The 24,902-nt window shown below is 42.6% G+C and overlaps 2 protein-coding genes across 2 annotated transcripts in view; both read right to left on the bottom strand.

Moving 5' to 3' along the window:
• Positions 1–4,049: 4,049 nt before the first annotated feature.
• The window catches only part of PRX (periaxin), a 44,730-nt gene continuing 23,877 nt past the window's right edge, over positions 4,050–24,902 (bottom strand). The window contains exons 2-7 of the mRNA XM_056538456.1: positions 22,035–22,090; positions 21,441–21,536; positions 15,839–15,952; positions 14,311–14,470; positions 13,121–13,314; positions 4,050–11,053 (exon numbers count right to left, since the gene is read on the bottom strand). Of these exons, the coding sequence (XP_056394431.1) occupies positions 4,898–11,053; positions 13,121–13,314; positions 14,311–14,470; positions 15,839–15,865 (6,537 nt within the window). The 5' untranslated portion in view covers positions 15,866–15,952; positions 21,441–21,536; positions 22,035–22,090 and the 3' untranslated portion in view covers positions 4,050–4,897. The remainder of the gene's footprint in view (positions 11,054–13,120; positions 13,315–14,310; positions 14,471–15,838; positions 15,953–21,440; positions 21,537–22,034; positions 22,091–24,902) is intronic.
• Positions 16,119–23,678, bottom strand: LOC130291931 (uncharacterized). Its single transcript, XM_056541361.1, has 4 exons — positions 23,666–23,678; positions 22,035–22,090; positions 21,441–21,536; positions 16,119–16,865 (listed from the first exon to the last, which is right to left on the bottom strand). The coding sequence occupies exons 1-4, from the start codon at positions 23,676–23,678 to the stop codon at positions 16,119–16,121; spliced, it is 912 nt and encodes a 303-aa protein (XP_056397336.1).

Consider the following 24,902-nt stretch of genomic DNA (forward strand, 5'->3'; position numbering starts at 1 on the left):
CTACTGGGGGGGGGGGGGTGTAATCTGGGGGTACTACCTGACTACCGGGGGGGGTCTAATCAAACAAAAACAAAGCGCCACATTATATAGGCCTGATATGGGGGTACGGGGTACTACTTGACTACTGGGGGGGTCTGATCTGGGGGTACTACCTGCCTACTGAGCAGGGGAGGGGGGTTAGCCTGGGCTGGGGATACTACCTGCTCACTGGGGGGGGGGGTTAATCTGGGGGTACTACCTGCCTACTGGGGAGGGTCTAATTCTGATTTAATTGCTGTGCTGGCACTTTGAGGGGAAAAAGTTGGCATGCATTACGGTTTGGGCATTCGGGCGCAAAAAGCTTCGCCATCACTTTCCTAAAGCAACCAGGAGCTCACCTGACGGAGTTGTGGAATAGCCACAATTCCAGTGAATGCAAATTAATCCCACAACAGGGGAAAAATGTCCCAAAAAAATGCAACATGGAGTAACATTTACACTACCAAAATAGTGGGTGCGCACTAAAATGGCAGACAGTAACAAAAACATAAAATACAAATAATTTGTGTTTGCTAATTGCATAAATAGAACAGGGACCCAAGAAGAGCTGCTCCATTCGTGCAATTGGGAGACACTCATTATAGTTTTTGGGGGAGATTTATCAAAACCTGTCCAGAGAAAAAGATGCCCAGTTGCCCATAGCAACCAATCAGATCGCTTCTTTCATTTTTCACAGGTCTCATTCAAAAAGAAATAAGCGATCTGATTGGTTGCCATAGGCAACTGCGCCACTTTTCCTCTGCACAGTTTTTGATAAATCTCCCCCTTTGTGTTTACTGTCTGCAGTGTAAAGCATGGTGGAGGGACAGAAAGTGAATTTTAGAGTACACGAAGAAAAGAAGCTATGATGGAGTCACTATAGCCGTGTCCTATTGGAAATGAGCTAAAAAGCAACAATACTGAGGAAAAATCCTGACTGGAAAGCTTCATCTAAAGGTACAGGCTTAGAATGGGTTAACATGTAGTATTTTAGTCAGAATTTTAGCCAAACCAGGAATAAAACTGGCACTGAGAAAAATGATAATGGAAAGATTTGCATGTTTTTCTGTGTTTTGGACCCAGTCCTGGTTTTGGTTAAAAATACTGACCAAAATGCTGTATGTGAACCCACAATTTTGCATCCTATAGACCAGTGTTTCCCAACCAGGATGCCTCCAGCTGTTGCATAACCACAATTCCCAGCATTGGCTGTGCGGGAATGCAGGGAGTTGTAGGTTTGCAACAGCTGGAGGCACCCTGGTTGGGAAACACTGGTACATATTGTATAATCTGCTATGTACCGTATTTTTCGTCATATAAGACGCTAGGGCACATAAGACGCACCCAATTTTAAAGCATGAAAATCTAGAAAATAAAGATTCTGAACCAAATACAATATAAAGTATAGGACAGTGATCTTCAACCTGCGGACCTTCAGATTAGAGATGAGCAAATTTACAGTAAATTCGATTCGTCACGAACTTCTCGGCTCGGCAGTTGAGGACTTTTCCTGCATAAATTAGTTCAGCTTTCCAGTGCTCCGGTGGGCTGGAAAAGGTGGATACGGTGCTAAGAAAGAGTCTCCTAGGACTGTATCCACCTTTTCCAGCCCACGGGATCTCCTGAAAGCTGAACTCATTTATGCAGGATAAAGTAATCAACTGCCGAGCCGAGAAGTTTGTGACGAATCAAATTTACTGTAAGTTCGCTCATCTCTACTTCAGATGTTGCAAAACTACAACTCCCAGCATGCCCGGACAGCCGTTGGCTGTCCGGGCATGCTGGGAGTTGTAGTTTTGCAACATCTGGAGGTCCACAGGTTTAAGACCACTGGTATAATACTCACGTGTCCCCGCCGCTCCGGACCCGTCACCGCTGCCCTGGATGTCGCCCTCCATCGCTGTCGCCGCGTCCCCGGGGTGTCCCCGTCGCTCTGGAACGTCTCTACTTCCCGGTATCCTCGCTCTCCGTCCCCGCCATCACGTCGCTACGCACGCCGCTCCTATTGGATGACGGGACGGCGTGCGCGACAACGTGATGACAACGAAGGAGAGCGCCGGCCATGCAGGGTATCCCAGCACGGAGCAGACACCGAGGAGGCAGGTAAGGTCCCTCCCGATGTCCTGTAAGCTGTTTGGAATGCCGCGATTTCACCGCGGCGGTCCCGAACAGCCCGACTGAGCAGCCGGGTTAGTGTCACTTTTACTTCAGATGCGGCGGTCAGCTTTGATTGCCGCGTCTGAAGGGTTAATACAGGGCATCACCGCGATCGGTGATATCCTGTATTAGCCGTGGGTCCCGGCCGTTGATGGTTGCAGGGACCGCCGCGATAGGGGTGTATTCGCCGTATAAGACGCACCAACTTTCCCCCCTATTTTGGGGAAGAAAAAGTGCGTCTGATGCAGCGAAAAATACGGTATATCTGGCTTATATCGAGTTTACAATTGTATCTACTCTTTTATAAACTTGAGGAAAAATAAGATATATTCTCGATAATGCTCATTGGATGAAAAAAAATGGACACGGACACATTCCAGTTTTCAGTGAAACGTTTATTGAAACATTCTGATTAAAGATTGGATTACTACATCAAAACACCACTTAAAAAAAATAAAAATTGGTAAAAGCAGAAGGGGGTTAGTTGGTACTTTACAAAACAATAGGTTCCACTTCAAATATAAAGTTTTTATTTCTTAATAATTAACAATCATAGTAAATACAAAAAGGACATTATACATCTTGTAGTCACTTCCAGAGCAGCGACCTCTAACCTGTGGCCCCTTCCGGGTTGCAAAACTACAACTCCCAGAATACGGTTGTCAGGGCATGCTGGAAGTTGTAGTTTGGCAACAGCCGGAAGGCTCCAAGTTGGAGGCCACTGTTCTAGAGATTCACAATTATCTTTACACAGATATGTTGTTATAGATGCTGAACACAGATATCGCGTCAGTCGGCAGGGCAAGAAACTCTCGCACGCGCTAGTATCAACCTCTAACCTCCAAAGAAAAAAATCTCTATGTTCTACACACGGCTACACAGTCTCCGGTTATCTATGTAATAGTAGCCTCGGCCTAGATTGTGCTTCACCCAGAGACCAAGGATACTGTACATTGTCAGCCATTTTGTTTTTGGCAGGAAGTGATGTCATTGGGTTCTAGAATGATGACTGGAGAATGATAAAAGGGCACTGAACTTTTTTCTATAAAAAAAAAAGTTACCCATTTTCACAGAAGTCTTTTACAGGTAAAAGCAATAAAAGTCCTAGAGGGCTTTTATGTATTGACAATGGTATTGATGTTACTGACATTTTATATGGTGAATCTGAAACATAATGTAGCAGCTGGGCTGTTGTGGCCCTGTGGGGCTCCATTTTAGGATAAGGAAATTTATATGGCACTAGTCCCTTCATCGGAGGTCTACAGATCCAGAAGTGTGGAGCAATCGCCAAAGTCATGGTGATAGGTATATTGGTGAATTGTTTTGTTTCTGTTGTTATTGGGATTTAAAAACTTGGGTGTCGGAAAACCTATTTTCCTTCCAAGAGCTGGTTGCATGGACATTTGACAATGGTAGGTTTTCCATTTTTAAAGGAATAATTAGCTCTGCAACCATAACACCTTAGATACAAGAATGGAGGTACTTACAGTTTATCATCCCATATGCTTCACAGAAATGTGAGGATTGGACCATATAGTAGACGTGAATTACTGTTGTTACCTTTTCCTTATAACATTTTCATTGCTGCATTTTCGAAATTGAGGAGGAGGCATGACATGGTCATGCTCTTTTTTTTTAATACCAATGAAATAGAGAGTGTTATCCATATTTACGGTATAACAAAGGAATGTCCAGCGCCAAGTGCGGTAAAACGACAGGTACTTTATTGTAGGATCAGGGGATACAAACTTGTCAGACAGGAGCCGACGTGTTTTGGACCGTTACAGAACCTTATTCATGGCATGCCATGACTAAGGACCTGTAATGGTCCGAAACGCGTCGGCTCCTGCCCAATGCAAGTTTGTCTCCACTGATCCTACAATAAAGTACCTGTCGTTTTACTGCACTTGGCAATGGACATTCCTTTGTTATACCGTTGATCCGGTCCAAGGACGCTGCTGGCTAGCCCGTGCGTTGGTGCTGGAAACACGAGGGAGAGAGCTGTCCACACACAGTGTTTTTATCCATATTGAAATCTATAAAATAAGTTTCTCCCTCGTGTTACATATAGAAATGTGAATATTAAATACATTTAAAAAAAGTTTTGGGGGCTGTAGCAGTGACTAGACAAAACTGACTAGGTATACAAAAAAGGTTCCTCAACTAATCAGTGGGAACCCTAAGAAATGGGGGGACACTAACTGTTGTACTGTACTCTGGCTACACATGTATAATACACAGTATGATAGTTGAATCACCTCTTATGGATAAGACATTGAAGTAGCCGTTACTGACGTTACTGAACCTTTGAATAGTCTTTAAATGTTTCCATCATCAAAACCAAACATTAAGTGACCAGTCTTGTTCTAATTTTTGGGGGAAAGTGTACAATGGTAGATCCCCTGGATGTCAACTACAACTCTACTCACAACGGTATTTATTCAAGAGTCCACAATATATGGCATGAAGCAAACGCCATATGTCATCTACATTTCTACGTTTCTTCTAAGAACCCTGGTATGTCATGTGTTAAATAATAAACACATCAATTTAAAAGGATTAAAACAGACACGTATGGTAACTTCCATTGAGACAGTATTGGAGGACCACCACTGTAGTCACTGAGGTGCAGGAGAGATTAGAGTATAGAGATTACTTTGGAACATGCAGCCTGCAAGGTTTTAGGGTAGATGGCAAATAAAGTCCTTGACTAACACATGTATTATATGGCCAGAGTCTTCTCTGTTACAGTCTCTGTTTTGATTTGTTTTGTAGTTGTAACTTTTATGAATCCCAGGCTTGTTTCTTCCTCTTTTGTGATTTCATCTTCTTGATATGTAGTAAAGCTCACCTGCGGCAGACTTATGTTGAAACTTTCTTGAGAGCCTTCTTTTTTTATCTCTTTACTTGATTCCCCTTCTGATCCTATTTTTGAGTTCAGTGATAACTTCGGAATCTTATACTTTGTTGACTTGTCTTTACTAGTGTCCCCTTCATTGTCTTTCTGTATTCCACTATTGTCCACTGTGTATTCCCCCTTCGATCTATTTGAGAGAAATCCGAGAGATAGCCGACCCATCCCTGACTTTGAGTCACCCTCCATTGTTGCCATCTCGGTTCTTGCAGATGAGGTTATTATGTGATCTTCACCCTTATCCTTTTTCTTGAAACCAGAGAAAGCGATTTTAGGAGACTTAAATTTAGAGGACAAAGAGCTCTCTGTGCCTTCATCTTTGGATTCAGGATCTTCTGTCTTGACCAATCTTAGATTCATTTCAGAGTCTATTTCTTTTCCCTTGTATGGTGATGAAAATTCAACCTTAGGAAACTTAAGTTTTCCAACTTTTACAACACCATCTTGAGATCCATTCTGAGTAGATACCTCAGTCTCTCCATTCACATGGCCAGAGGTTCCATTTATATTTACTTCCCCAGAAATCCCCTTGGATGAGGAAAACCCTAATCTGGGGAACTTGATCTTTGAAGACTTAGCTGTGACATCACTTGAGTCTGCATCAGTTTCTTCTTCTCCATTCACTTCAGAGCCTTTACCTTTGCCCTTTGATCGACCAAAAGAAGGTTTCATTTTTATTTTTGGTAACTTAATTTTTACATCTGGACCCTCATATTCTAGACTGGAATCTGCATCAGATATGAGACCTGCACTCTTGTCCTTGGTTTTGCTCAAAGAAAAAATATTCTTCTTCATCCTCCTCCCTTCATGCTGAGCTGACTCGTGTTCAGAACGTACGCCTTTCACAGTGATCTCACTTTCTTTTGTCTCTGACTTTAATTTGGGGGGAGAAAGTTCTACATCTCCAGGGGCAACTTTTGGTAAACTGACTGCAAATTTTGGCAGTTTTACTTTGTATTTCATTTCAGCATCTTCTTCATCTGTGTCCTGTTTGTATTCGGCCTTGAGTTTACTGCTCTTCTTTGCAGCATCAGCTCCTTCTAAGTCCTTTGATAGCCTGTGATCCAGTTTTGCTCCATCTACTTCATATTCACCATGTGCTTTAATCTTTGGAGTTGACAGTTCCACATCTGGCATCTTGAACAATGGCTTCTTTCCCTCAGATTCTTCCTCAAGATATATTTCCATGTCATCATCTCCCTTTCGACCTGTTAGACCAATTGTTGGCATCTTAATTTTTGGCATTTTCAGCCCTACATCTAATTCTAGCTCTTCCAGATTTGATGATGTGATACTTTTTACCTTGCTTACTGCATCAGTATGACTACTTTCCAAGGAAGCCTCTACTGTTTTGCCTTCACCTCCTGAAAACCCAACATCAGGTATAGTAACTTTTGGCATTTTAAACTTTAACTCTGCACTCTCTTCAGAAGGATGCAAAGGTTCGGTGCTAGCTTCTGTAGTCCCTTTTGATATCCCAATTGATGGCATTTTGATCTTGAAAGTGCGGCCATTGTCAGAATCTTCGTGATCTGAGACCTTCACATCACCTTTCAACGCCACTTTATGGTCACTTTCTAACTCTCTGTCCTTCCCTCCTTTCCCTTTGAGAGATCCTACTTGGAGCTTGGGCATCTTTATTTTAAAGCCCATGATTCCTGATTCAGAACTGTCTTCTGTTTTGGAAGCCTTAACATCTGCTTTAACAGTTCCTTCCTCTACTCCTGCCATGGAGCCACCAAATTTAGGCATCTTTATTTTTGGCATCTTGAGCTTTAATTCATGTTGTTCACTTTCAGAACCACTTGATTCTGTCTTGAGTGACCTAGACAAATCACTCACTCTCAAGTCATCCTTGTTCAGGCTAATATCTAGTTCCAGTTCTGGAGCTCTTATTTTGGGAGTGGACATTTTGGGGAGCTCTACAGATGGCAAACTGAAAGTTCCTTCAGTGGTACTTACGTCAGCCCTTAAACCTTGTACTTTAGATTCACCTTCAATAAATGGTATATCTTCTTCATCTGATTTTACTTTTGGAAGCGAAATATCTAAATGTGGCATTTTTATCTTAGACCCTTTAATTTTTCCTTCAGATTCAACGTCTTTAGCTTTAATGCCACCAATGTCTACCTTGGCTTCCAATTCCTCAAGATTAGGCAGTTCAACTTTTGGCATCTTTATTTTGGCAGATGATTTTTCCATGCTAATATGAGCCTCATGCCTTAAACCTACTTTAGGCAAACCGATATCTAGTTCGACATCTGTAACTGGAATGCCAATGGATGGAAGCTTTGGTATTTTCAAGTCTCCTTCATATCTTTTAATGTCTACATCAGAAACATCTACCTCTACCTTTGGGATGGATGTACAGATGTCTGGTTTAACACATGGGACTGAAATCTGTAAATCAGGTGCAGCTGAAGGTGCAGATATTTCAAGAAAAGGGATTTTTATTGTATCACTAAGGTGAAGGTCAGAATCTTTTGGTCCCACTGATTTTTTGGCTTCTGCTTTTGAAAGCGACACTTCAGCTGTTCGATCACTCTTTAGTCCAAAAGATGGTAACTCAACCTCAGGGAGTTTAACATGGACATCAGGCATATGAAGATCCTCTTTTGAACCTTTTATAGCCAGATCCACTTCTGGTGCCTTGACTTTTGGAGATGACATTTTAAATGAGGGCATTTTCATAAAAGAGGTTGCTCCATTGCCAACGTCAGCCTCTAGAGATACTTTTGCTTCCTGTGCTACAGTCTTACCTTTCTTAGATTTATGTTCTGGTGAACTTACTTCAAGTTTTGTCTCAGAAACATCTGTATCTTTCCTTGATATTCCAAATGAAGGCATCTTGATAGCAGGCATTTTCATTTTTAGCTCTCTGCCTCTCCCCTTGGTTTCAGTGCTCTTTACATCAAGTTCAGCAGAAACCTCAACAGCTTTAGCTGCTTTAGATGGGGGAAGTTTACCTCGAACTTTAGCTTTCTCTATGTCTGCATCTTCATCACTGGCTTTGCTTTTTCCAAATTTTGGCATGGAAAATTTAGGAAGGTTTAACTTTACATCTGGAACGTCAATATTAATCTCAGGTGATTTGTCCATAACTGGAGAAGCATCTCCTTTGGGAAGTGCAATATCAACCTCTAACTTTGGAGCTGAGATATCAACTGATGGAAGTTTAACTGATGGATGTTTTGCTTTTCCATCAGAAGATAAATCTACCTGACCAGCAGAAGCATCCACCTTCTTTTTTCTAGCTTTTGTATCTTCTTCCCCTTCAACATCCTGCTTTGATTTGGGAAAAACAATTCCAAACTTTGGCATTCTCATTTTTGGTCCTTTAACTGCAATTTCAGCGTCTCCTTCTCCATCTGTTGTTTTTACTTCTCCTTCACCTTTCTTCGCTTTGGATCCAGAAATACCAAGTTTACGAAAAGAAAACTTTGGTGCTTTCCATTTGGAATCACCAGAAACGACAGCTGCTAAATCTTCTCTACTAGATACATCAGCTTCAACTGTGGAAATGCCTGCAGCAATGTCTACATCAGGGATTTGGGGTGAAGCTATCTCAAGAGATGGAAGTTTTACTGATGGAAACTTTATTTTTGCCTCTTCATCCTCTATAACTGGCTTTTCTGGTTTTATTTTAGGAAGTTTCACTTCAGCCTTTTCTTTTATTTCACCAACACTGAGCTCTGTGGATTTTCCGAGTCCAATCTCAACTTTTGGCAAGCTCATCTTTACACCTGTATCTTCTGTATGCACCCCAGTCTTTATTTCTGTAGTAAAGTGTGGTGAACAAATGTCGCCTGTTACCTTTGGTACATCAAGTTCAATGGCCATATCTTTTGCTACGTCACTCAGCTTAGGCAGATTTAACTTTGGCATCTGCAATTTAATGTCTTTGTCTTCGACAGATGCCTCGAGTTGTTCAGTTTTCACCTTTGGTAAGCTTAAGTTGACATCAAGGCTTGGAGCATCTATCTCAAGAACTGGCATTTTAATAGAAGGAATACCTACTTTGGAATCTCCAGTCTGGCCATCAAAGGCTATTGAATCCAACTCTACTCTCGGAAGCTTCATTGCAGCTTTAGGCTTTTCCACTGAAATACCTAAATCGTGTTTTAGTGAGGTTAAACTAAGATCAAAAGTTTTTGTCTTGGGAACAGAAACATCCACATCAAGAGCAACTATTTTATCTTCTTTCAGTTTGTCACCTTTTATTTTTGGAGGAGACATGTCAGGTTTTCCCAGTTTAGTTGTCACATCAAGCTTGGGTAAGGAGACTTTGGGCATTTTGAACTTCAAGTCTGTACCCTCTAATTCCAATGCTTTTTTATCTATCTTAGCTGTGGGAATGGGGCCCTCCAGTTTACTTGGCTCACTGTCTTGTACTTTTGGTAAAGAAATGTCAACCGAAGGCATCTTAATTGAAGGAAATTTTAATTTCCCCTCTCCTTCTGTAGAATCTGATCCGTCTACCTCAGACTTCTCTTTAACCAGCAATCCTCCAAAACTTGGTAGTTTCAGTTTAGGACCTTTAAATTTATGTTCTTCATCTTCACTTTTTCCAGCCTCCACCTCTAACTCCTGCACATCATTCTTTAAGCCCAATTTAGGAATACCGATTTTAGGCATTTTAAGTGAAACATCCGGAATTCCTATAATACTTTCTGCTTCAAATTTCTCAGTTTTCACATCTGTTTTTGCTGGAGTACCAGCATAGGCATCTTTTACTTTCATGCCTGCCTTGGGAGTACTTATTTTAGGCATCTTAAAACTCACATCTGGAACCTGAATATGTTCGACAGAAAGATCTTCTGACTCCATAGATAGATTCAAGTCCACTTTGGGAGCAGAGATATCTATAGATGGAAACTTTAGGGAGCTTCTCTTTTGACTATCAGGACTATCTCCTTCAATTTTCCCTTTAGGAAGAGACATTTCGATATGTGGGGCTTTTACAGAAGGCCCTTTTACCTTATCCTCAGAAACTTTCCCCTTAATATCTTTTTTGACTTGTGGAGGAGTTACTTTCATAGCAGATTCTGTAGTTTTGGTGAACATGCTGAATTTCGGAAGTTTGATCTGTAGGCCTCCACTTGTAGAATCTGGTGTTTCCACTTCTACAGAACCTTCAACTTTTGGTAAACTTAAGTCAACATCCAATTTAGGTGCTGCTATTTCTACTGAAGGTAATTTGATTTCAGTCTTCGGACTTCCATCAACTTGAACTTTAAGGTCATGTTCTTTTTCTAGCTGTGGTGTACAGATTCCTACTTTTGACATAGATGGAATGCTTATTTTAGGCGCTTCTGGTGATTCCCCCATCTTAATTTCAACATCTGGAATCTTAATTGAGGAACCTAGGCCAGTTGCTTTAATAGTTTCTGTCTCACTTTTTTTTATTGCTAGTGGTATATCAAGTTCCACCTGAGGAGTCGTAAAAGCCTTCTCTTCTTTGGCGTCAATTCCAACCTGCGGTACTGCAATCCCAACCTTTGGTGTCGCAATTTTAATGTCTGGCTTGGCCACTGTAACATCAACTTTTGGCTTCTTTATTTTGGGGATGGTGATATCAACTTGAGCCGCTGATTTCTCTTTAACCTCATCTTGAGCTTTCCCCGAAACATCTTTAGCCTCAGAAATGCCCACAGAAAATCCCCCAGCAGCCCCTGCTACGTCTTTGACCCTAAGTCTTGGGAACTTCATCTTTACTCTTTTCTGTTCTGTGGTGGTTTCTTTGGTAGTAATCTCTTTCATTTTAGTCCCAGTAGTGGCTTCTGTTCCTCCCTTGCTTTTAAGGATTTTGGAAAACTTTGGGAAGGAAAATTCAACATCTACTGGGGGAATGTCCAAACTGGCAGCAGATAATTCGGAACCTTTCACAGCTTCAATGGAAGCTTCCGAAACTTGATCTGGAACCTTCTTTTTTTTCTTCTTCACGGTTGTCAGGCTTTTAACAGTCTGAAAAAATCAAGATATTTTATAACTGCATGAACTGAACATTCATAACTTTTATTTATTCATTTATTTTGGACACATACATTTGGGAGTCAGTGAAAATGGTGTAGCAAAGGTATCGGAATCGCACACGTTGCCTAATAAATCATATGCAACTTGGCAGGCAGACTTTGCCATCTCATGGCTGGCATTTATGTACATAAAATATTTACAAAATTTATAATTGAACATAATGCTGTCCTGGTAAATGTTAGTCAAGGAACATAAAGCAATGAATGAAAAATATAAAAAATTTGGACATACATCCCCACGTTAGACTGCACCAGGGGGCAACTGATCAGGAAGATATGCGCAGACCAGCACTGGTAAACAAGAGATGTCAGGGTATAAATGTAAATTAATGGAAATGAACTGAGCAATGGCTGTGGACAAACGTACTGCCCCTGCACTCCCAATCAAAGCTCTAATGGGTGTAAATCTGTACCCTGTGCTAGCTGGTGGCATATAGCTGGCACTCCTGTCCTACGAAAGGAAACCCCCGTGTCTCGGGAACCTGACCCCTAGCCTATTATGCTCTATTTAAACCAGTATATAGGAAAACGTGACAAGTGCATATGTAATCTACAACTAATCATATATGTGCATAATAGCAACACAGGAAAAAAAGGGGTTATCCAGAAATAGAAAAACAGAACTATCGTATTTTTCGCCATATAAGACGCTCCGGCATATAAGACGCACCTAATTTTATAGGATAAAAATCTAGAAAATAAAGATTCTGAACCAAATACAATGTAAAGTATAGGACAGTGATCTTCAACCTGCAGACCTTCAGATGTTGCAAAACTACAACTCCCAGCATGCCCGGACAGCCGTTGGCTGTCCGGGCATGCTGGGAGTTGTAGTTTTGCAACATCTGGAGGTCCGCTGGTTGAAGACCACTAGTATAGGAGGTAATACTCACGTGTCCCCGCCGCTCCGGACCCGTCACCGCTGACCTGGATGTCGCCCTCCATCGCTGTCGCCGCGTCCCCGGGGTGTCCCTGTTGCTCTGGAACGTCTCTGCTGCCCGGTATCCTTGCTCTCCGTCGCCGCCATGACGTCGCTACGCACGCCGCTCCTATTGGATGACGGGACGGCGTGCACGACGACGTGATGACGATGAAGAAGAGCGCCGGCCATGCAGGGGATCCCGGCACGGAGCAGACACCGAGGAGGCAGGTAAGGTTCCTCCCGGTGTCCTGTAAGCTGTTGGGGACGCCGCGATTTCACCGCGGTGGTCCCGAACAGCCCGACTGGACAGCCGGGTTAGTGTTATTTTCGCTTCAGACGCAGCAGTCAGATTTGATCGTCACGTCTGAAGGGTTAATACAGGGCATCACCGCGTCTTATAAGGCGAATACACACATATCGCGGCGGTCCCTGAGGCCATTGATGGCCACAGGGACCGCCACGATATGTGTGTATTCGCCTTATAAGACGGACCAACTTTTCCCCCCCCAGTTTTGGGGAAGAAAAAGTGCGTCTTATATGGCGAAAAATACGGTACTTTCTATCAAAAACCGCTCCCTGTCTGTCTCCAGGTTGGGTGCGGTTCTGCAGCTCAGTTCCATTGAAGTGAATGGAGCCAAAATGTAATACCACACCCAAGCTGGAGACATATATGGAGCTGTTTCTGAAAGAAAGTCGCTGTGTTTTTCTATTCCTGGATAACCCCTTTAAGGTGAATGTAAGCACAGGGTACAGATTTACACACATTAGGGCTTTGATAGAGAGGGCAGGGGCGGTACTTTTGCCCTCAGATAGCACTTGATGAGACCCATTGCTCAGTTCATTGCCACTAATTGACATTTATCTGTATTTTAATGAATCTTAATAAATGTTATAGATTTTATCTTTTCATGTCACACCCCAGTTATTCTACATTGTATCTTTGAATACGTGGTGGGGATCTTCCTGAAATAGCCTTTCTTCATCTTTTGGTGCTATCTATATTTTGTTACATAAAATATTTACACCAAAATTGACAAGCATCATTAATAAATGTGCTATATCTATGCAATTACTTACCATTTTTGGCATCTTAGCTTTTGGGCCCTTTACTTCCACACTCCCGGAGCTTGGAGACACGGTAACATCACTAGACGGCACTGTCCTTTTGAGGCAGTAGGAGACTTTATATTGCTCTGCATACTGGAGGATCTTCAAGGCATCTTCATATTTAATGTTTTCAAAGTAAACTCTGGCACTTAGAATCTGGTCCCCTGTGAAAAAGAAGCACAAGGCATAAGACTATCTGGACTGGAATTCCGTCCAACATCTTCATTTATATAGTGAATCTAAGACCCACTCCCATATTCACAACAGATTTATGCTTCCATTATACTGGCCATTGTTTTTTAGTGGACGACTCTTTTAGAAGATCATTTATCAATGCAATTTTGGTCATAGAGGGGAACGGGTCCCAGTTGGTTCTGTTCGACTCCACCACTGACCATCTTGTAGAGAAGGAATTTGTCTTGGTTTTGGTTTTCTCTTAAACGGTAACTATCACTTTCAAAAACTTTCCATATCGTGATGTGCCAGAAGTCTTGTTTTGTGGGGATCCTGGTGCTGAGACGCCCACAATCGCGAAAATAAATGGGCAGAATCAGTTGGTTAATTTCTGCGCAGTGCAGCTCAGCTCTTCTTGGAGTCTCCTATTATACTTTCTTTTTTTTATTTTTTAAATCAGATAGTTTTTATTAAGTTTTTTCCCAATGTGGAATGCGCTGCCCATCCTCTCACCTGATGCAACTGCGACGCAAGATAATACAACCATGGATTCGGTAATGCAAGCCCCCCCCCCCCCGAAGATTTACCCCGCTGTAATGTTTCCAATTTAATCCTAGCGCCCCCCCCCCCCCAAACCAGTAGCCTGAAAAGTCCTATTATACTTTCTATACATCCATACGTGGAAAATTTGACTTTCCGAAATGAATGGGCACAGTACTCAGCTGAGCACTACTGCCTATTTGCATTAGCAATTGGTGGGGGGTCTTAGCCTGTATGACATATCAGAAGTTTTTGAAAGTGATAGTCTCCTTTCTATTGTCCTTGAGTTAATTCCCAACCCTTGTACACCCAATGGAGAAGGGATCTCTGAACAGGTAGGTACTCACCACCCATTAAAATAACTAATGCAGCCTAGCAGAGGTAGCTACCCCCCAAGGGCCCTCTATGCTATATACATATTTGACCCTAATAACCTTAATAATTACCTTGAAGCAAAGACAAGTTTTTAGCAGCAGGGGAGTCCTTGAGGATATCTGAAACAAAGAGTCCATCTTTGCCTCCTCCCGAGATGCTTAGGCCGGACATTCCCGCCTGTGCCTCAGTTTCTACAATCACCTCCACAATCTCTGAAGCTCTTAGCTTCTCCTGGAGAAACACAGAAAGAAATTAATAACAGCCTGGCGCTATGTACGAAATTCTCAAACTAAATGACTATTTTAGGAACCACGCTCAAGTTTCCCTCGGTGTAGCAGCTTCCTGATAATCTTCTTTTTCTCACACTGGTGGTTTAGTTGCTTACAGTTTATAATATCTGATGTAAAAGGAAAAAGCTATACATGCGCTGCCTCCTAGTGAGCCTATGGTGGGCTTCTGCTAATACACATAAGTCAATCAGAGCAGACAGAGCTGCAGTGTAAGGCTTTATTAACATTGCATTTTAAAGATGCACTGAAACAAAGGCAAGATGAAAAAAAAAAAGCAAGCCTGTAAAATATCCTGAAAAATGCTATACTTAAAGGGGTACTCCGGTGAAAACCTTTTTTCTTTTAAATCAACTGGTGGCAGAAAGTTAAACATATTTGTAAATTACTTCTGTTAAAAAATCTTAATCCTTCCTGTACTTACTAGCTGCTGAATACTACAGAGGAAATTCTTTTCTTTTTGTAATGCTCTCTGATGACATCACGACCACAGTTCTCTCTGCTGACGTTATTATAATAATAATAATAAAGCTTTATTTATTGTTGTCCTTAGTGGGATTTGAACCCAAGTCCCCAGCACTGCAAGGCAGCAGTGCTAACCACTGAGCCACCATGCTGCCCTTAGCATACATCTTCTATGCATCTGCTATGCATGGTTGCTAAAATGGACAGAGATGTCAGCAGAGAGCACTGTGTTCGTGATGTCATCAGTGTTCCAAAAAGAAAGGAATTTCCTCTGTAGCATTCAGCAGCTAATAAGTACTGGAAGGATTAAGATTTTTTAATAGAAGTCATTTACAAATATGTTTAACTTTCTGCCACCAGTTGATTTAAAAGAAAAAAGGTTTTCACCGGAGTACCCCTTTAAAGGGGATAAGATGTCTGATCGCGGGGTTCCCGCTGCTGGGGATCCCCGCAATTTTCCTGCTGCACCCAGCGTTTGTTTAGAGCGCGGGGTGCAGTGCTGGAGACTCGTGACGTCATGGCCACACCTTGCTCGTGACAACAGCCACGCCTCTCAATGCAAGTGTATGGGAGGGGGCGTGACGGACATCATGTCCCTACCCATATACTTGTCTTGAGGGGGCGTGGCTGTGACATCACAAGTAGGGCGTGCACTGGATGCCTTGGTGCCGCAGCTGAGATTGCGGAAGTCCCTAGTGGTGGGACTCCCATGATCAGACATCTTATCCCCAATCCCCAATAGAGGATAAGATGTCTAGGGGCGGAGTACCCCTTTAACACAAGCAAAGTGAGGTGCCTTAATTGGGATGGAACAATGAGGTAAAAAAAAAAATTTATGACATCCAACCTCTGTGATCTTCACATTAGTCTCCATCTTGGGTTCCTCTTGTTCTGCCGAGTTTATTTGCCCTTTCAGTAGCAAAACCTTCTTTAACTCTGCGTGTAGTTTTTCCTTCTGTGCCTGAAAACAAGGGAACCTCATCAAAGATTGTAACCACCCTCATCATCTTGTATCTTTGGTGTAGAATTCCCAGAGTACCACAGCAGATTGTACCATCCAATTAGAGAGTAGAGAAGACAATGGCACTCACCAGTCCATCGATGCTTAAGCTTTATATGCAGCAGCATTACATGCAGTGGGGTTGTACAGACTTCGCCACCACCTGCTGCATGTAATGGGGGTCTGTGTCCACCTGCTGCATGTAATGGGGGTCTGTGTCCACCTGCTGCATGTAATGGGGGTCTGTGTCCACCTGCTGCATGTAATGGGGGTCTGTGTCCACCTGCTGCATGTAATGGGGGTCTGTGTTCACCTGCTGCATGTAATGGGGGTCTGTGTCCACCTGCTGCATGTAATGGGGGTCTGTGTCCACCTGCTGCATGTAATGGGGGTCTGTGTCCACCCCCTGCTGCATGTAATGGGGGTCTGTGTCCACCTGCTGCATGTAATGGGGGTCTGTGTCCACCTGCTGCATGTAATGGGGGTCTGTGTCCACCTGCTGCATGTAATGGGGGTCTGTGTCCACCTGCTGCATATAATGGGGTCTGAGTCCACCTGCTGCATGTAATGGGGGTCTGTGTCCACCTACTGCATGTAATGGGGGTCTGTGTCCACCTGCTGCATGTAATGGGGGTCTGAGTCCACCTGCTGCATGTAATGGGGGGTCTGAGTCCACCTGCTGCATGTAATGGGGGTCTGAGTCCACCTGCTGCATGTAATGGGGGTCTGTGTCCACCTGCTGCATGTAATGGGGGTCTGTGTCCACCTGCTGCATGTAATGGGGGCCTGAGTCCACCTGCTGCATGTAATGGGGGTCTGAGTCCACCTGCTGCATGTAATGGGGGTCTGAGTCCACCTGCTGCATGTAATGCTGCTGCAATGAAGTAATATCGGTAGGGTTAATGTCAACAGAACTAAAGCAGTGCCAAACCTTGCTCCTACAAGTGTAATCTCAAATCAGATTATTCCCAACAACATCACTGATACCTCAAGTGGGGGCTACATCTTTATATATCTTCAATAGTAAAGGGTCTCCATACCGGAGACTGAATTGGGGGCTAAGGCAGATATGTAACCAGGTTTTTCTTCTCCTGAAACCCTCCATCTAAATAAAATAGCCAGACCAGATTCTAATTTCCCTCTGGTCTATACTCCTGGTCTGAGGAGAAGATATCTGCGGTAACAAGCGAGGCCTACCAAATCCTGGCCTCCATGATCACTATTGTATCTTACATATTCCCAGTTCTGAGACCTTTCACCACGGCTGATATACATACTGTACAGTGAACTGTTATAATCCAGACTTGGGTTAAAATTTGGGGGAAATGAGTGGTGGAACTTTGGCTTCTTGGACAGGAAACTCCACAGAATTTTAGTCACAGGAAAAGCCATTCTCAAGACGTAAGCCATACTCAGGTTAAAAGAAAAGTTCAAGATGGACAGATCAGAGGTGAATGCAGACGGTTGCCTGAGACAAACTGTAAAAATGAGGCCCCCAACAAAGGTGAAACATCCTAATCTTATGTAAAACCTATTCTGTCACACTCAGGACTAATGGGGATCATAATGGGGTTTTGTATCACTCTATACAGTGATCCCTCAACTTACAATGGCCTCAACATACAATAGTTTCAACATACAATGGTCTTTTCTGGACCATTGTAACTTGAAACCAGACTCAACATACAATGCTACGGACAGTCCAGATCTGTGAAACGTGTCAATGGCCGGAAGAACTGACCAATTGTAATGGACATTTACACCTGTACTACTGAAGTGCATGCACTGACTGTCTGGTAGCGCCCCCTACAGTACAGGGAGGTATTACATGTTCTGTACTCTTTACCTGTATTACTGAAGTGCATGCACTGACTGTCTGGTAGCGCCCCCTACAGTACAGGGAGGTATTACATGTTCTGTACTCTTTACCTGTACCACGGTTAGCTGCTCCTTTGGACACAGGTAAGGGTGGCTACATTTTGCGTGTACTGTACAGGACCCTGAAGAAGCTCCTGTCCTCTATATAGACCAGTCTTTCCAAACCAGGGTGCCGCCAGCTGTTGCAAAACTACAACTCCCAGCATGCCTGGACAGCCGCAGGCTGTCCAGGCATGCTGGGAGTTGTAGTTTTGCAACAGCTGGAGGCACCCTGGATGGGAAACACTGACATAGACAGTAATTTACAGCTCCCAGCAGATCTTTCTTACTTTTATATGTAAGGATTTGCTTTATCTATATTAGTTATCTACTTATTTTTCTTTAATCCTCACTTTTTCCTATTTTTGGATGACATTTTGGTGCCTTTAGAACCAATTACCTGGTTTCCATAGAGTTATGGTCTCAACATACAATGGTCTCAACATACAATGATCGTCCTGAAACCAATTAATTTTGTAACTTGAGGGACCACTGTACTGTACTTCTGTGCCTCTGCGGTAAAAACTGCAACTATTCTTGTTAATTCCTACATTTGGAATGTGATGAGACTATTGGACATTTTATTATATTATTAAATGTGACTTATGGTGAATTACGTCACCTATTTTACCTACGATTGCTGTATACCGTATGCAGCCGTATGAAAAAACATATTCATTGACATCCCATACAAAAACGTACACAACTCGATGAATCCGGTTGTTTACGGTTTTGTTCTTGTATGTTTTTTTTCCTGTTCGTAAAACTGTCGTCTACCACGGTTTTGGGCACAGGTCTGTTCGCTTTTGGGTTCCTTCATGATGTCATAAATACCGTATACAGTTTTTAGAACATTGCACTTAATGCAAAATGCATAGACCATTAAAATACATATGGTTGCATCAGTTTTTTTGTTTCGCATTTAGGGAAACAAAAACTGATGCGACAACCGTACGTACAAAATGTGATGTGAATGTAACCATAGATTAAAGAAATATGCCCCATTAAAAAAAACCTTGCACAAATAACATTATTTACTTAGATTAGTGTTAAAGGGGTACTCCGGTGAAAACCTTTTTTCTTTTAAATCAACTGGTGGCAGAAAGTTAAACATATCTGTAAATTATTTCTATTAAAAAGTCTTAATCCTTCCAGTACTTATTAGCTGCTGAATGCTACAGAGGAAATTCCTTTCTTTTTGGAACACTGATGACATCACGAACACAGTGCTCTCTGCTGACATCCCTGTCCATTTTAGCAACCATGCATGGCAGATTAATGGCAGATGCATGGCAGATGTATGCTAAGGGCAGCTTGGTGGCTCAGTGGTTAGCACTACTGCCTTGCAGTGTTGGGGACTTGAGTTCAAATCCCACTAAGGACAACAATAAATAAAGCTTTTTTATTATTATAATAACGTCAGCAGAGAGAACTGTGTTCGTGATGTCATCAGAGAGCAGTCCAAAAAGAAAAGAATTTCCTCTGTAGTATTCAGCAGCTAATAAGTACAGGAAGGATTAAGATTTTTTAATAGAAGTAATTTACAAATATATTTAACTTTCTGCCACCAGTTGATTTAAAAGAAAAAAGGTTTTCACCGGAGTACCCCTTTAAATCAACTATCACAGTCAATGTGGACCATTGTCTTTACCCTGTGAATATTGTGGTGAACATTAAGACTTCCTGGGCCTTTTGTACCCACTTACCAAAACTATACCTACCACTGTCTATGATTAAAGGGGTATTCCAGGCCAAAACTTTTTTTTATATATCAACTGGCTCCGGAAAGTTAAACAGATTTGTAAATTGCTTCTATTAAAAAAATCTTAATCCTTCCAATAGTTATTAGCTTCTGAAGTTGAGTTGTTGTTTTCTGTCTAACTGCTCTCTGATGACTCACGTCCCGGGAGCTGTGCAGCTCCTATGGGGATATTCTCCCATCATGCACAGCTCCCGGGACATGACATCATCATTGAGCAGTTAGACAGAAAACTTCAGAAGCTAATAACTATTGGAAGGATTAACATTTTTTAATAGAAGTAATTTACAAATCTGTTTAACTTTCCGGAGCCAGTGGATATATATATAAAAAAAAGGTTTTGCCTGGAATACCCCTTTAAGGTAGAAGGTACCCTATGCTTTTCAGTGCATAGTTACAAAGAAGTTGTTCCCTAAGGCAACAGGCTAAACTCGCCTCATGGAAGGTGTGCCCCTGACAAAGATGCACCATAGTCCAAAAACCAACATAAAGAACCCCTTTGTGATTGTAGTACTGAAGTCGTCTTATGTAATAGAGAAGCTTTAGGGCCCACACTAGGGGATGACTTAAACTGAAGCCCTATTGCTACACTACTGCACATAAATGGGTGGGACAAGCTCTTGGTGATCAAGGATTTAAAGGGGTATTCCAGGAAAAAACTTTTTTTTATATATCAACTGGTTCCAGAAAGTTAAACAGATTTGTAAATTACTTCTATTAAAAAAATCTTAATCCTTTCAGTACTTATGAGCTTCTGAAGTTAAGGTTGTTCTTTTCTGTCTAAGTAATCTCTGATGACACCTGTCTCGGGAAAGGCCCAGTTTAGAAGCAAATTCCCATAGCAAACCTCTTCTAAACTGGTCGGTTCCCGAGACACGTGTCATCGGAGATTACTTAGACAGAATAGAACAACCTAAACTTCAGAAGCTCATAAGTACTGAAAGGATTAAGATTTTTTAATAGAAGTAATTTACAAATCTGTTTAGCTTTCTGGAGCCAGTTGATATATCAAAAAAAGTTTTTTCCTGGATAACCCCTTTAAGAAGTCAGCAATATAGCCATTGGGTAGTAATAACCTATACCATTTCTCTCCATCGACACCTTCCCAACAACTCTTTATCTGAGATACCAACTCCCTATTACCTACATCCACCTAAACCAAAAGTCCAACCAAAATCTCAAAACTCTGGGCTAGGCCCATTCTAAATTTTCCTATGGGACCCTATGATTTCTGTGTATGTCTCTGGCTGTTACCCAGTGCTGGCTCTGCCTATAGGCAAAATAGGCAGCCGCCTAGAGCACCCTCTTGATGGGGGGGCTCTGCTCTGCTTACCGCAAGAAAGTTAGACAACCAGCATACGAACCAGTCGTTCAGCCAGCAGCCTGAGGAGGATGTTTGTTACAGTGTCCCCCCCCCCCAGTAGTAAGGTGGGGTGTGTTAAAGGTCGGGCCAATGGGCGGAGCCAAGGGACGGCAAAATAAGCTTTTGCCTAGGGTGGCAAAAATCCTTGCACCAGCCCTGCTGTTACCTTTAAACATTTTACCGTCCTGCTCAGGGGGGGTATAAACCAGCAGAATATTTCCAGGGCAGGAAATAACTATGAATCAAGTAAACTCCGATTTAATGGATCCTGTATCAGGTCCAGTTCTGCATGGCTCTTCGCCTAATAGGAGAGTACAGGATGTCGGGCGGAGGAGATGACCCTGCCGCATGTTACTCCTCAGTCTAACATCCTTTTCCCTTTCTTCTAATGAATGAGAGGAAATTCTCACCGCTCGATCTGCGTCTTTGATTTCCTCCGGGGACAGGTGGGGGCGGCTGGCAGGGGGAGACCGCTGCTTCAGGGGACTGAACTTCTCTTTTACTGCCTGAAGAGAAAGTGAACAATAAAATCAGACAGATATGTAGGGAACCAGGCATGTTGAATTATTGATCTATAGCCTAGGTCCCCAAACTGCGGACCTCCAGCTGTCGCAAAACTACAACTCCCAGCATGCCCGGACAGCCTTTGGCTGTCCGGGCATGCTGGGAGTTGTAGTTTTGCGACAGCTGGAGGTCCGCAGTTTGGAGACCACTGATCTACAGTTTTGTGGGAAGAGTTCCAGGATAACTTGTAATTTATTAATATAACTATATGCTCATTCTTGGCCACGTAGTCAAGTTGGTGCTCCTACCAGTTAATTGACAGCCATCATTCACCAATCAGGTGTCGCCCACTTGACTACTTGGCCCAAGCTTTACACGAATAAATGAGAACTTTCCCAACAAAACTTATATAATTAATCTGCTCAGCTCAACGGAAATCAGACCGTATGTTCTGTGACCGGCTTCATCCTTATCAATATCATCAATAAAGAAATACTTACTGGAGGTTCAGATACTTTACTGGACACATGACTCTCTTTTCTTTCTTCCTCTGCACCTGCAAAAAGAACCAAAACCATTAAGGTCATGTGTCCAATAATGATGTACATTAGTGCATGCAGATGCGTATGGTGTGCATCAGATATTGATCTTTCAATACTGTAATACATTCAAGAAAAATTGGTAAACACTGGTGTAGGGTATACCCCTCTAAAGTAGACAGTTTCTGATAAACTGGGCCCTGTTGTACATGTATTTGCAGCTCTACTGCTTAGTATATCACCCAAGATGTTCCTCTGGCTAAATCTGCAGGATCTACAGCAATTCCACTGGTGATGCAGGTGCAGAGGACTGCCTGTCAGGGTGATGGGCAGGCGCTGGATTCAATCTCTGACAGCTTCTTCTCCTGTGCACATGAGAGCAAAATTATACTGGTAAGAGTGTATGTAATGTAGGTGTAATCTAAATTGTGTGTGTATGTACACAGTGTATACACACATACTGTATGTATGTCCTGTATGTCACGTCTATTCTGTGTATGCAGTATGCTTGAAGAGTATGCTGTGTGTATGGAACAGGGGTAAAGTTTACCACCACTTACTGAAGCAAAGGTTAGCCTTCTTGACTACTTGACTGTGTCCTCTGTTTCCCCCTTTTTGCTCTCTGCATATAATCCAATGTGAGTTTATACTGTAATATTAACTGTTACCACTAGATGGCCCTGACCTACCAGACACCAGGAAAGGTAATATAAGGAGTCAGGTAGCAGCAACTGATTCAGTGTGTGGCTAAAACCACATGTAGTGCCAGGGGAGCCTGTTCAAGGGGTGTTAAAGGACCAACCCAAGACCTAGTGACTGAGCGTTTTAGTGCAGTTCTACAGTGAGGTCCATGAATAGCTGTGACACTGCTGGTAAAGTTAGTGGACAAGGAACGTGGACAACTACTGCTATGTCAACATGGTGCTGCACAGTTGGGCCTGAGTGTTGCCACTGAGGATAAGACAGGAAATGTGCAGTGAGATTGCATAAGATGCTAAGAAAATCATCAGTAGGCCTGAGTTGGAATTAGGCCAGAGATTGTTTATCAAGGATCAAGGGGGCGCTGGTGAGCTGGAAGCTGGACTTCAGCTTTGGGAAGGGCCATCTAGACTTTGTAAGACATCAGTCCTATAAGGAGCCATAGTAGAAGTGGCAAGTGGAGTACTGTTACAAATGTACCACTATATTGCTGTTGCAATTATGTTAAACGTGAGTGCCCATTTACTATGAAATACATAGACAATATTTGTATGCATGAAGCTGATTGTGGTGTGGAATACAATTTAGTCAATGAGAGTAGCCTGACCCTCAGAGGCTTCGGGCAGTTCTATACAAGGTGGCTGGAGAAAAACCTGGAGCATGCTGGGGCAGGGAGTAGACTTCCAGAGACCTACAGCAGAACTGATGGATGGGTGAAGGCCGGTATTTAGGTCTGTTCTGGGGTCTGAGTTTATTCTGTTGTATGGTCTGAGCTCTAAATCTATTTAGGGGTCTGGGGTCTCAACTTTTTTTGGGATCTGGTCTGAGATCTAGATATGTTAGAATTGTCATAATCGTTTTGGGTACTGCAGTAGACTTATCACATTTATTACTCTGGTTATCCATGTTTGAATTTGTTCAAGCTCAACTATGGATGGTCAATATCTAAAAGGCTTAGCTAGAGGCTTAGGTTGCTTTTCCATTGCTGTTTTATGACTGCATTTCGCATCCATATTACCAAGAATACCATTGCAATTCCAGTGGTTCTGCAGAACCGAACTTGGATCATGGTAGCATTTTAGCAACAGACTCAAAGACTAAAGCTAGTCTAAAACATATAATCAGCTGGTCTTTGATGGTGGGCAACAAAAGAAATTCTGCACAGCGTGCCATTTAACCTAAAGTGGCATTTAAATAAAAAAAAAACACCCCCCACGCCTCCCCACCGCCAACATACACACACACAGGTTTCAGGACTGCAAAACCTAGAGCTTGTTCACTCTCTTTTTCTTTCATTGGATGGGACCACAGTACTAGTGTAATGATCACCCCTGGCCAGGCATCACATGCTGCGCTCTGGTCACTCAGGAGCTGTAGGTGCCAGGCCAGTAGACTCCGGCCTTAGTGACCACACCCATCTGAGCTGGTATTTATAAGGCTGTAGTCTGCTTCTACTCATCACCTATGTTAGAGCTGTTATCTACACTGGCTCCTGCATTGTTCTTTGCTATATTGATCCTGTGTATTCTGACCTTGGCTGTTACCCGCTTTTCCTCTGCTTTCAGATTTGGTACTGTGCTGCTTTCTAGGTTTCTACTTGGCCAGTCTGACTCCTCTTAGTTTGTCTGTTTGTTTATTCCCTGTGTTTTGTTATTGTCTCTTATTTTGTGCCTGTCAACTTATTGTATCCTGACCTGGTTCCCTGACTTCTGTATAGTGTCTGTTTATTTGTATTGGACATCGCTATGTCCTGTGATTAGGGCAATCCTAATGAGGAGGTGGGAACCCCAAAAGGCAGGGACAGAGGTTTTGGCGAGCTCACGGCTACACTTATTCCTGCCCAATTTGAAAACCAGGTTACAGTGCCTATGCAGCTTTTCACTGTACATAGGAAATAAGCTTGAGATACAGTTAATAGTCAATGAGTGCCAGTTTAATGTATTTAAAAAAAATCACTTTTAGGGTACGTTCAAACGTGCATATTTTCCTCTGCAGAAAATATGCACGTGTCAACGTACCTTAAAGGTCTATTCACCCGCACAGTATGCTGCGCATATTTGATGCGCAGGATTTGAAGCTCTGTTCAGTTAGTTTACATTGAAATCTGCAGCATAAACTCTACAGCTACAG

Source organism: Hyla sarda, chromosome 9 (genome assembly GCF_029499605.1).
Source record: "Hyla sarda isolate aHylSar1 chromosome 9, aHylSar1.hap1, whole genome shotgun sequence".
NCBI classification, from domain to species: domain Eukaryota; kingdom Metazoa; phylum Chordata; class Amphibia; order Anura; family Hylidae; genus Hyla; species Hyla sarda.

What these genes read in the sequence shown, in the direction of transcription:
- LOC130291931 (XM_056541361.1), bottom strand. An exon ending in GTAAAGTATCTGAACCTCCA is followed by an intron (nt 21,537 to 22,034) that starts GTAAGTATTTCT and finishes CTTTCTCTTCAG; the next exon opens with GCAGTAAAAGAGAAGTTCAG. An exon ending in TCAAAGACGCAGATCGAGCG is followed by an intron (nt 16,866 to 21,440) that starts GTGAGAATTTCC and finishes ACTTCATTGCAG; the next exon opens with CAGCATTACATGCAGCAGGT.